This window comes from Gekko japonicus, unplaced genomic scaffold (assembly GCF_001447785.1).
Source record: "Gekko japonicus isolate JY-2015 unplaced genomic scaffold, Gekko_japonicus_V1.1 scaffold2189, whole genome shotgun sequence".
Classification (NCBI taxonomy): domain Eukaryota; kingdom Metazoa; phylum Chordata; class Lepidosauria; order Squamata; family Gekkonidae; genus Gekko; species Gekko japonicus.
The window spans coordinates 76,635-89,593 of record NW_015161468.1 but is presented as its reverse complement, the minus strand read 5'-3'; the positions used below and the strand labels follow the sequence as shown (position 1 = coordinate 89,593).

Below are 12,959 nucleotides of genomic sequence, written 5' to 3'. Positions count from 1 at the left end.
GCCCAGGGGTCGTCATTGGGAGGCTGATTCGGTTCTTCTTGGGGCAAGAGAGAGAGCGTGTCTGAAATCGATTCCTTTCTCCCTCCCCTCTGGCTGGTTGCTAAGCAAAAGCGGGACCGGATGGTGCCTGAATCAACTTCAATCCATTTTAATTACTGTGCTGGAAAAGAGACTGAAGAAATCAATTGCAAAGCCCAAAGCTGCCTTTGCAGGGGAAAGAGGCCCTCAGTCATGATTGTTGCTCTTTGGGAGAAACATTTCCCATTGTCCTTCAAGACGGCCTCTTGGAAAAGTGATTGAGAAAGGAAGCAGGAGGAGGGGTGAGGGAGGGGTGGTCCGCTCGTCTTCCAGTAGATCGTCCCCGGTGGGTTCTCTCTTGAAGCGGAATTTATCCAGACTGAAGGATGAAGTCAGGAGAATGGTGACTTTGTGTGTCAGGAGGTGATGAAGTACCTTTGAAGACACTGCCGTTTCCCTTCTTGGTCATTCAGACCAAAAGAGCCAAAAGCAATTGGTCTCCTGTGCAGCAACAGGGTCCGGCAAGGGACGAGGTGCGAAGGGCTCCTGGCTGGGAGAGGAGGGAGTGGGAGGAGCCTGCCTCTTTTGCTAACAAAGCCACGCCTCCTGAATCTCACACACACACACACACACACACACACACACACGTGCCCCCCCCTTTCAGAGCAGGGTAGGTGAACCGCACAGGTGTCTTTGTAACAGTTAAGTTGGCCACGCTGCGGAAGGATGTCACACCCTCCTGGGAGCAGCTTATAGGGGGGGGGGGGACGACCTGCCATAGACCAGCCAGCTTCGCCCTGCCCAGACTGCCACACAGGAACTGGCATCCTCTGTCTGTGTGGCGCCTTCCCCTCCCTCGGACCGGCCGGCATCCTTCCCAAAAGGAAGGGGGGGCTGGGGCTCCCCAGTCGACCCTCTCTCCTTGGCTTGCACGTTAAAGACAATCGTTGGTTGCCCAGTTTGGCAGTCTTGGGGAGGGAGTGGGGGACAGGCACCACAGCGAAGGAGGCCCTGGCACAGCCTCTGGGAGACGTTCCCTCGTATCCAAAACACTTTGCCATCGTTTGTTACCGATGGGCATTGCCCGAGCGGGAGTCCGGGGCTGTTCTCTCGAGGTACGGACTGCGGGGGCGGCATGGAGCCCTGGGGCCAACGGCTCTCCTCTTCTCCCCGCCCAGGTGCTGAAAGGCTTCCCGGACTGCCTGCAGGCGGACATCTGCCTCCACCTCAACCGCACCCTCCTCCAGAACTGCAAGGCCTTCCGAGGAGCCAGCAAGGGCTGCCTGCGGGCCTTGGCCATGAAGTTCAAGACCACTCACGCGCCTCCCGGCGACACCCTCGTGCACTACGGAGACGTCCTCACCACCCTCTACTTCATCTCACGGGGCTCCATCGAGATCCTCAGGGAGGATATTGTCGTGGCCATCCTAGGTGGAAGAAGGAATCCCTCTGCCGCAGGAGGGGGGCGGGCGATCGGGGGGGCAGGGGGGCAGTTTGCTCGTGGCAAGTCGCAGCTGCCCCCGGGTTGCCAGGTCTGCCTCAGCCACTGGCAGGGAAGAGGGGGGAGGGTTGCCAGATCCAGGTTGGGGAACTCCGGGAGATTTGGGGATGGAGCCTGGGGAGGGCAGGGACCTCAGTGGGGCGCAAGGCCGTGGAGCCCACCCACCAAAGCATCTGGAGTCTCTGGAGATGAGCTGTAATTCTGGGGAGTCCCGCCTGGAGGAGTTGTCCTCAAGCAGAAGAGTTGCCCCCCCTCTCTCCCCACCACCACTGTACTGTCTCCTGCTGGCAGGAGCCCTGTGGTGCTCCCCCCGCCCCCGCCGCCTGTCCCAGCAACCAGAAGTCAGGCAAGGGAGACGGGAGCCTCCCGTTAGGCTGCTTGCTCCGCCTTCTTTTTGCGGTTGGGGAGAGTTGGTGGCTCTTGCTAGCCGGAAAGAGCAATGCCCCCGAGGAGGCCCGTTCAGTGTTCAAGGGCGGGGCCAGGTAGCACGGCCAGAGGGAGGGGGCAGCAAGGGCCCCGCGACACCTCCGGTGACGGGCAGGCTTCCCAAGGTGCCCTGGCCCAGTCCGTGGGTGCTCCCGGCCTCTCGGTATTCTGCTGCTGTGTCCAGAAGGCGAGCAGCCTCCTTCAGCGCTCCTGCGGTCCGAGAGAGCCTCCTGAGCCGTGGGTGGGTGTCTGTGGGTGTGGCTGCCTTCCAAGGGCAGGGAGGGCCGCCGCCCTCTAACGAGGTTTCTTCCTGGTGCAGGGAAAAATGACATCTTTGGAGAGCCCATCAGCCTCTATGCCAGGCCTGGCAAATCCAATGCGGATGTGCGAGCCCTCACCTATTGCGATCTGCACAAGATCCAGCGGGAGGACCTCCTGGAAGTCTTGGATATGTACCCAGCCTTCTCCGACAACTTCTGGAGCAACCTGGAGATCACCTTCAACCTGAGAGATGTGAGTCTCCCTCCAGCAGGGGGAGGGGGGAGGGACCGGGGGGGCCCACAGCTAAGAGCACCTGCCCTCAGCCCGTGGAGGGGGGAAAGGAGACGCTCAGCCCTGTGCGGAAAGGGTGATGTCCGGAAGGCAGAGCGAGTGGCGCAGGCCAGCATCCCTCTTCCTTGCGTTGGAAACTGTCCCGGTCCCAGCAGCATTCTAGGCAGGAAGCCCCCCCCTCTTGTGGGTACCGGCCGTGCCCTAAAATGAGGTGCCAAAGCTCACCAGCTCAGAGGCTTTGGGGACTTAGAAGGAAAAAGGTGTTTTGGGGTGGAGCTCCTTGCTGGTCAATGTAGAACTAAGGCGGAGTCATCTCAGCTGTTCTGACCATACAAAACGATCATTGGCCGGTGGTCCTAGGGTGGGGGGCATTCTAGATTTGTAGGAAGCTCCCTGGAGGGAGGCAGGGTCACTGGCAATTTTGATCCCTTCCCTCCCCAGCTCCCAGTCTTGAACCTCTAGCCCTCTAGCCAACAGCCTCTGTTTGTCTTTTCTCCACACACTCTCCCCCCTCCCCTTTCTGGAGCGGTAGGGCTGGGGACTGAAAGTGGCAGAGAGCTGCCGCATGACACAGGGCGGGCCAGCTGAGCAGGGGTTTCCTTGCCTCTAGAGGCGTGGGGGAGATCACGCTGCACAGCGTCGTGGGGGCTTCTACTTAGGAAGCCGGATCGTAGGAGCTCCTGCAGCCCACTGGAGCTGCCAGTGAGGGTAGATCACCCAGGCACGACACACACCCCCTTCCTCCTCCCCCCCAAGGAAGAAGGGAGAACCCCTCGGGAGTGGGGAACATCCATGGGTACTCTAGCCTTCGGATTGGGAGCATCCCCAGTTGCTCCGAGGCCTGCGGAGTGGCGGCGCGGCAGGAGTTGTGCTCTCCTCCTCCCGGGGCCATTTGGATTTTTGGCGCAGCATCAGGCCTCTTCGCTTCTGGATGATCCCTTTGATTTCAAAGTAAGGTGGGCAAACCGGCTTCGGGGGTGAGCAGGGGGTAGTCTCCCTAACTGCCCCCCCCCATTGTTGTTTTTTGCGAGCAGGCTCTTCTGAGCGTGCCCCACAGGTGGTGCTGGCCCCTGGCTCGGACCTCCCTCCCTCCCTCCCCCTCTCCTGCCTCAGCCCACGGCTCATCCCGTGGCTCAAAGATGGTGGGAGCCCCTGCTCTGCGTCTCTCGGGGGATAATGTTCATGCCAACCTGCTGGCCTGGCTCAAGGGAAAGGTGCAAAGGAGGATAGGAGCCTCCCTTTCAGGGGCTGCCTCCAGCTGCTGTGATTCTGCCAGGCCCTCAGAGAGGGTTAGGCCTCCTTCGTCCTCCAGTTCTGGGTCTGGGGAGAGGGAGGAAAGCAGGGCCCCTTGTTCCCCCCCCCTTGCCCTGAGAAACAAAAGGAGGTTCCATCCAAGGACTCTTCTAGAGATCCAAGCTCTCTAATGGACCAGGAGTCCCCAGACTCTTCTTCCCCAAGAGAGGAGGGAGAACTACCTGACGAGGAAAACCAGTTAGCAACCACCATGCAGACCCGTCTCTTTCTACTGGAGGTCTTCTCTAAGCTTCTTCCTAAGGTCCTCCGCATCCTGGAAAGACGTAAAAGAGCTGGGTCCGTCTAGACCTTGGGGCTCGGCTAGGGCTTTTCCCCAAGGGGGGGGTCTCCCTCGGAACTCCTTTCCCCGGTGGTCCTAGGAGTGGGGCAGTCCTCACTGTTGGGATATGGCTCCTCCCCCTAAGCAGGGTTGGTCTCTCTCAGTCAGTCCAGCTGGGGGAGGGGCCTGTCCCCTGGGAACTCCCAGGTGTCCCCTGCTGGAGAAGCAGGAAGGTCTGCCGGTGTTCCAGGGAGCGCGGTGATCCAGCTTGTAGAAGGAACGGGGGGGGAGGCCAGGGAGGAGGGAAGGTCCAGGATCTACCAACATCCCCCTTGGTTGTCGCACCGCCCTTGGCGGCAGAAGCTTCAGGGCCACGGTGGTGCCGAAGTCACATGGAGCAGCGGCACTGGGAGGTCCCCAAGCAGCCGTGGCGGAGCTCCCCCAGGCCGTGGAAGGTGGCAGAACCCTTGGAGCTGGGGCGGTGAGGCCTCAGGCTCCAGCTGGGCCGTGCCAGTGGGGCCGTATGGAGCCACAGAACTGGCGGGCTCCCGGCAGCCGTGCAGGAGCCCAAGCTCTCCCAGGCCCGGAGCATGAGCCGTGGCCGGTGGCAGTGTACATCAGGGCCTGCACAGCAAGGCCGCGGGCCCCGCCGGGCGTTATCTCCAGGCTTCAGCTGGCGGCATTCAGAGTGGTGGAGCTGGCAGCACAAGGAGAACCCCTGCAACTGCCGCTGGACTGCAGACTCCTGCCAGGCTCTTCTAGCCACAGGAGGAGGAGGAGGAGAGGAGGAGGAGATTGGATTTATACCCCGCCCTTCACTTGGAGTCTCAGAGCGGCTTACAAACTCCTTTCCCTTCCCCTCCCCACAACAGACAGACATCCTGTGAGGCAGGTGGGGCTGAGAGAGCTCTGACACAAACGGCTCTTTTTCAAGGACAGCTGTGCCAGAGCTTGTGACTGACCCAAGGTCACATAAGCAGGTGCAAGTGGAGGAGTGGGGAATCAAACCCGGTTCTCCCAGATTAGAGTCCGCGCACTTCACCACTACACCAAACTGGAAGGAGGGCCCTTCCCTCCCCCTCGGCTGCAGCAGGTGCGGGCTGGCGCTGAAGACCAGGCAGCCTCCCTGGAAGCTGGTCTCAGAGAAACAAAGGAGCAGCCGCCTGAACCACAGCAGGAAACCCCCAGGCTATGGGGGGGGTGGCGATGGCAGCCTAGGGCTCAGGCCTTCAGAGGCGCCCCCACCCCTGGGGCAGCAGAGAGGATTAGAGGGGGGGAGGGAGTCCTTGCTCTACCCGGTGGACCCTCCTGACCTCTGGGGGCAGATGGAGTCCTTCGGGTTGTCCTGGCGGGGAGTTGCGGGCAGCTGCTAGGGGGATGTGAGGAACAGGGAAAGGATGGCGACCAAGTGGTCTCCCCCACGCATTGCCTTCCGTGCTCCCGTCCCTCTCTCTCCGTATCTGCCCCCCTCAGTTGAGAGACTCCAGGGATGGCAAAGAAAGCAGGCTTGGCTGGTTCCCATGTTCCACTCAGCATGAACGGTGACATTGATCCTCCTAGGGTACCTACATCCCTCTTACACAAGATTCCCCGATGGAAGATTGAAATACTGACCTATCTGGAGAGGACACCAAAGCAAATCTCTCCTGGCTCAAAGCCGAAATGGGAAGAAAATTCAGAGAGATGGTAGAGGGCCCAAGCAGGGGCCTAGCACGACACCCCTGTTTCCATCACAGGGGAGGCAGCAAAAGAGAATAGGAGGAGTGGGGGGGGGATTCAACCTCCAGCACATCTCTCTCCAAAACAAAACCAAAAAAAGGCAGAGAGGGGAGGTTGTCCCTGGGGGAGCACAGCCCACTTCTCAGTGCTCAGGAAGGGGACTCAGACTCCGGAACCTCATCTTCTAACAGAACCATAGAATCACAGAGTGGGAAGGGGCTATAGAGACCATCTAGTCCAACCCCCTGCCCCATGCAGGACCAACCTCGAGCATCCCTGACAACTATTCGTCCAGCATCTTCTTGAAAGCTGTCAGTGAAGGGGAGCTCACCACCTCCCTGGGCAGCTGATTCCACCGTTGAACCACTCTGACCGTGAAAAAGTGTCTCCTAATATCTAGCCGATACCTTTCTGCATGTAATTTAAATCCGTTGCTTCGGGTCCTCTCCTCTGCTGCCAACTGGAACAGCTATATAAGTAAGAGGCCGGTTGGAGAAGGTAGCGTCTTTGAGGGGCAACGATAAAATTTGGTGCTTTGGAAATGTTGGATTGGTGTTCTGTGTCTTCCACTCTCTGCCCGAGGAGCTGGCTAGCTGTATCACAACCCAGATGAAGAACTGAATCAGGGGAAAACCCTAACTGAGCTAACTTGGTTTGAACTGCTTTGAGCCAACTTGATTAAAAATTGTCTTGCAAAATTAACGATGCAAGACCGCAGGAGTTTTTATTTATCTTAAACCAAAGGTTAAATGAAGAGAGAGAGTTATTCTGGCAGTTATTTTCACCATCTTTCAGAATCGGACCCTTGCCCGGGTCATCGGGCCATCATACTTGTGACTATGGTTCTCTGATGTACATAGCTATGCTCTGTTATTGCTTCGCCAGCTGTTCTCCCTCCCCGCTTGTAGTTCCCAAGCTCCCGTCTAGCACCTGCTGGCATTGAATCAATCTGCCTGCAAGGTCCTCCTCTGACATTCATGGGAGAGGGGGCGAGTGAGACATGTCTGTGTGAACCGTAGATTAGCTGCGCTTGTACTTCTGTGAAAGGAAGCATCCTCCGCAAAGGCCAGAGGGAACTTTCACTGTTTCTCATTCTCATGGCCTTGGGGAGAGTCTCAAGTGATAACATCCACACCATTTTAATTGCACATATTAACCTGTCTATGCACTTTGTAATCATGACGTATGAATGGGGCTGGACCAGGGGTCTTGTCGATTCCCATCTTGTAATGTTCCTTAGTTCTTTCAATCTGTCAGCTTTCTAATCGAATCATGGAATTTGAGACAGATTTTGGGACCCATAGTACTGCCCTTAGAAATTTAGGTTGAGCCCATTCTAATGGCAGAAAGTGAGACTCAGAAGGGCCTAGAAGGGTTCCGTACAGTAAATGTGGTATAATCTTAAGTTTGAAAAGTTTAAGGGCAGCTGGAACAAAGTTCCTGCCCTTAGACCTAATAAACTTTATTATACTTAAAGTTGTCTTTTCTCCTTTGTCCGCCACGTAATTACTATGGGCCGTCCTAGTGCCGGTGGCTTGTCTAAAGGAGGAGACTTATGATAGACATTGTCCATTCATTGACCAGCTGCAGATGGAGTCCTTCGGGTTGTCCTGGCAGGGAGTCGGGGCAGCTGCTAGGGGGGCGTGAGGAACAGGGAAAGGATGGCGAACAAGTGGTCTGCCCCACACATTGCCTTCCGTGCTCCCGTCCCTCTCTCTCTGTATCTGCCCCCTCAGTTGAGAGACTCCAGGGATGGCAAAGAAAGCAGGCATGGCTGGTTCCCATGTTCCACTCAGCCTGGACGGTGACATTGATCCCCCTAGGGTACCTACACCCCTCTCTCTACACAAGATTCCCCGATGGAAGATTGGGATACTGACCTATCTGGAGAGGACACCAAAGCAAATCTCCTCTCCTGGCTCAAAGCCGAAATGAGAAGAAAATTCAGAGAGAGGTACAGGGCCCAAGCAGGGGCCTAGCACAACACCCCTGTTTCCATCACAGGGGAGGCAGCAAAAGAGAATAGGAGGCGTGGGGGAGGGGATTCAACCTCCAGCACATCTCTCTCCAAAACAAAACCAAAAAAAGGCAGAGAGGGGAGGTTGTCCCAGAGGGAGCACAGCCCACTTCTCAGTGCTCAGGAAGGGGACTCAGACTCCGGAACCTCATCTTCTAACAGAACCATAGATTCACAGAGCTGGAGGTGCGCATAGAGACCATCTAGTCCAACCCCCTGCCCCATGCAGGACCAGCCTAGAGCATCCCTGACACCTATTTGCCCAGCCTCTTTTTGAAAGCTGTCAGTGAAGGGGAGCCAACCACCTCCCTGGGCAGCTGATTCCACCTTTGAGCCACTCTGACCGTGAAAAAGTGTCTCCAAATATCTAGCCGATACCCTTTCTGCATGTAATTTAAAACCGTTGCTTCGGGTCCTCTCCTCTGCTGCTAACTGGAACAGCTATATAAGTAAGAGGCCGGATGGAGAAGGTAGCGTCTTTGAGGAGCAACAATAACATTTGGTGCTTTGGAAATGTTGGATTGGTGTTCTGTGTCTTCCCCTCTCTGCCCGAGGAGCTGGCTAGCTGTATCACAACCCAGATGAAGAACTGAATCAGGGGAAAACCCTAACTGAGCTAAACTTGGTTTGAACTGCTTTGAGCCAACTTGATTAAAAATTGTCCTGCAAAATTAACGATGCAAGACTGCAGGAGTTTTTATTTATCTTAAACCAAAGGTTTAATGAAGAGAGAGAGTTATTTTGGCAATTATTTTCACCATCTGTCAGAATCGGACCCTTGCCCGGGTCATCGGGCCATCATACTTGTGACTATGGTTCTCTGATGTATGCTCTGTTATTGCTTCGCCAGCTGTTCTCCCTCCCCGCTTGTAGTTCCCAAGATCCCGTCTAGCACCTGCTGGCATTGAATCAATCTGTCTGCAAGGTCCTCCTCTGACATGCCTGAGAGACGGGGCGATTGAGACATGTCTGTGTGAACCTTAGATTAGCTGCGCTTGTACTTCTGTGAAAAGGAAGCATCCTCTGCAAAGGCCAGAGGGAACTGTTTCTCATTCTCATGGCCTTGCAGAGAGACTCAAGTGATAACATTCACACCATCCTAATTGCACTGTATTAACCTGTCTATGCACTATGTAATCATGACGTATGAATGGGGCTGGACCAGGGGTCTCGTAGATTCCCACCTTGTAATGTTCCTTAGTTATGTCAATCTGTCAGCTTTCTAATCGAATCATGGAATTTGAGACAGATTTTGGGACCTATAGTACTGCCCTTAGAAATTTAGGTTGAACCCATTCTAATGGCAGAAAGCGAGACTCCGGAGGGCCTAGAAGGGTTCCGTACAGTAAATATAGTATAATCTTAAATTTGAAAAGTTTAAGGGCAGCTGGAACAAAGTTCCCGCCCTTAGACCTAAAAAACTTTATTATACTTAAAGTTGTCTTTTCTCCTTTGTCCGCCACATAATTACTATGGGCCGTCCTAGTGCCGGAGGCTTGTCTAAAGGAGGAGACTTGTGATAGACATTGTCCATTCATTGACCAGCGTCTCAATTTAGGGAACTTATTAAAGGACATTATCTTGGTTTCTTCATAATTAATTACAAGCTGCTGTTCATTACAATATGTAGCAAAGCTACAGAGAGCTCTTTTTAGCCCTGCTGGGGTTCTTGAGAGAAGAACAGCATTGTCCGCATAAAGCAGCACTGAAATATGTTTATGAGCCAATTTAGGAGGCGGATGTCTACATACGTTAAACAGCTTTACCACATCATTTATATAGAAAATGAAGAGTAGAGGGGCAAGAAGACATCGCTGTCTAACCCCCTTCAAAGTGGTAATGGGTTCTGTGAGATGACCTTGCTTATTATATTTAACTCTTAGGGAGGTGTGCTGATGTAAAGCTCGAATTAAGAAGAGGAGTCTTTTATCAATTGAGGATGACTCCAGTCTGTCCCACAGCTTGATCCAAGAAATAGAATCAAAAGTGGCCTTAAGGTCCACAAAGGCAGCATATAAGGAAGAGTTAAGATGTTCATGAGCCAATTGAGGAGGAGGAGGAGGTCTACTTACGTTAAGCAGCTTTACCACATCATTTATATAGAAAATGAAGGATAGAGGGGCAAGGAGACATCCCTGTCTAACCCCCTTCAGAGTGGTAATGGGTTCTGTGAGATGTCCTTGCTTATTATATTTGACTCTTAGGGAGGTGTGCTGATGTAAGGCTCGAATCAAGAAGAGGAGTCTTATCAGTTGAGGATGACTCCAGTTCGCCCCACAGCTTGACCCTAGAAATAGCATTAAAAGCGGCCTTAAGGTCCACGAAGGCCCCATATAAGAAGGAGTCTCCTTTGTTACCACACTTTTCAATGAGATGCTGAAGGACCAAACAGTGGTCTAATGTGGATCTACCTTCCATAAAGCCAGCTTGTTCCGGTGGAATGATATCATTATTAGATAACCAATCTAGCAATTTGTCTAGGAGATGGCTAGCATACAGTAGTTATAGGCAATAGGCTGATGGGTCTATAGTTGGAAGGATCATCTGGCTTACCTTTCTTATAAAGTGGAACAATCAGTGCTGTCTCCCAACTTTTGGAGACACGATCTGTAACATCAACATAAGTAAAAAGGGGGAGCCAAGAAAGAGGCCCACCAGTCCTCATTTTCTTTCAAGAGCTCAGACGGTATGCCATCTATTCCAGGAGCTTTATTCCTTTTGAGGCGGTGTATGTGCGACTTAACTTCCTGCTCTGAAACTGGAGACCAACTCGGCAAAGTAGCTAGGGGAGTAATATTACAGGGCGTATAGCAGTCATCATAAAGACTTTGAAAATAAGTGATCCAGGAGTCTGGAGGCACTTGTGAATTCAAAGCTGCTTTTTACACTTTACCTGACACGATTCGCCAAAAAGTTGATGTAGTTTTCTCTTTAGTGGCTTGAATAAGACGTGCCCATTGCTCTCTAGAATACTCCATTTTGGCTTTACGAATCTGTGTTTTATAGAGTCTCTTTTGAGTGAGGAGATACTCATGGTTGTTCTTACGCTCATCAGGCCTTGAGTAGATATACCTACTATACGCTGTAACCAAAAGGGATTTAGCCTTGACACAAGATTTGGTAAACCAAGGTTTAGAAATCTTAGCATGTTTGAAATTTGGCTTTCTATGGCAGGGAAAAGGATGGGCAAACTGTGGCTAATCTGAGCCGCAGCAAAGTTGAGACGCTGCGGCGGGATCTCACGGATCCCCTGAGCCGCGGCGCCGTCGCTCCCCGGCACAATCAGATGCCGGGGAGAAAGCGACGGTGGGAAGGGGAGGCTGGCGAACTGCGCATGCTCACACATGCGCAGTTCGGCCATGAGCCGGGGATGTGCCGGCGCAAGGACGCGCTGGCGATCCCACGGCTGCACTTGCCGCTGCCCATTCGAAAGAACCACCCAGGTAGGTGGTTCTTTTTTGGTGCGCTGTATGGGTGGGATGGGATGGATCGGAGACGGTAGCACGACAGTAGCCAGATGTTGCTGTGGGATCGCGCCCGTTTGCTCCGGCCCTGATCCGTCCTTTTCCCGGCCCAAACAGCTTGTATGAACAGGACCTATGAGAACTTAACAGAGTGCTTCCAAGCTGCTGGATCACTTTGTCATACTCCAGCAAGGGGTCTTGCAAAAAGACCGGATTAGACAGAGACACACAAAAACGGGAAAGAAGCTCAGGTGACAATTGTTCCTTCAATCTAAGGCTTAGTTGGTTAGACCATTTAGGACAGCAGAACAGCATATCAGAGTTTCGAGGTTCAGCCACTAAAAATAGCGAAGAGTAAACTTTTATGAAATGTATTTCTGCCATAAGGGAAATAGGAAAATGGTCTGCTTCCAGGTATGGGATCACCCGAAACTTAAAAACCTTTTCCCCCTCCGCTGTTGTTTCTCCAAGCTAAAGAGCCCCAAGCGCTTTAACCTTTCTTCATAGGGAAAGTGTTCCAACCCTTTTATCATTCTAGTTGCCCTTCTCTGCACTTTTTCCAATACTATAATATGCTTTCTGAGGTGCCAGAACTGTACACAGTATTCCAAATGAGGTTGCACCATTGATTTATACAGAGACATTATGATATTGGCTGATCTGTTTTCGATACCCTTCCTAATAATCCCCAGCATAGCATTGGCCTTCTTTATTGCAGTCACACACTGTCTCAACATTTTCAGTGAGTTATCTACTACAAGATCTCTCTATTGGTCAGTCTCTGCTAGTTCAGACCCCATCAACGTGTATTTATAGTTAGGATTTTTGGTTCCAATGTGCATCACCTTGCACTTGGTCACATTGAGCCCCATTTGATGGGCGATAAATATGAATACGGAAGTGGCTATTGAAACCTGGGAATATTTGTGGAAAAATTCTATTAAGATATCGCCTTGTACCAATGTTAGAGAGAATTGTTATAAAATGATGTATAGGTGGTACATGACTCCGAAAAAAATTGCAAATATGAACCAGAATATGTCAAATAAGTGTTGGAAATGTAAAAGCCATGAAGGCTCATTTTACCACATGTGGTGGACTTGTGAGAAAGCAGTTGACTTTTGGACAAAAGTCCACAAAGAAATGCAAAAAATTCTGAAATGCTCTTTTAAAAAGGCACCGGAAATTCTGCTTTTAGGATTGAAAATGGAAGAAGTCAATACAACTAAAAAGACCTTATTCTGGTACTTAATCACAACAGCGAGAATGATTTATGCACAATTTTGGAAAACAGAGAAAGTGCCAGAAATTGAGGACTGGATACAAAAAGTTCTGTTCATGGCAGAGATGGACAAAATTACGAAGAAATTGAACAACAAAGAAGACGACGTGTTTTTTCAAGAATGGAGTGACTTTAAAATATATCTGGAAAAGAACTGGGATGTGAAACAAAACTTAATATGTTTAGACCAATATTAAGTCAAATGATGTTATCTTTAGATTGTAATGACAAGAAATTGATATAGTTGATGATATGAAGTAATTTGGAGCAGGGGTGGAAGCATTGTGGGAAGCCAATGGAGGGAGGGGAGGAACTGGGAATGGGGTAGACAATTGAAAGAATGAAATGATTTAATTTTACATGTTGTATTCCTGAAAATAAAATTTGTTTACCAAAAAAAAAAAGAA

General features: G+C 52.0%; 1 protein-coding gene across 1 annotated transcript in view; it reads left to right on the top strand.

The window, feature by feature from the left end:
- The window catches only part of KCNH6 (potassium channel, voltage gated eag related subfamily H, member 6), a 126,504-nt gene that overhangs the window by 87,011 nt on the left and 26,534 nt on the right, over nucleotides 1-12,959 (top strand). The window contains exons 8-9 of the mRNA XM_015429128.1: nucleotides 1,197-1,449; nucleotides 2,265-2,458. Coding sequence (XP_015284614.1) covers nucleotides 1,197-1,449; nucleotides 2,265-2,458 — 447 coding nt within the window. The remainder of the gene's footprint in view (nucleotides 1-1,196; nucleotides 1,450-2,264; nucleotides 2,459-12,959) is intronic.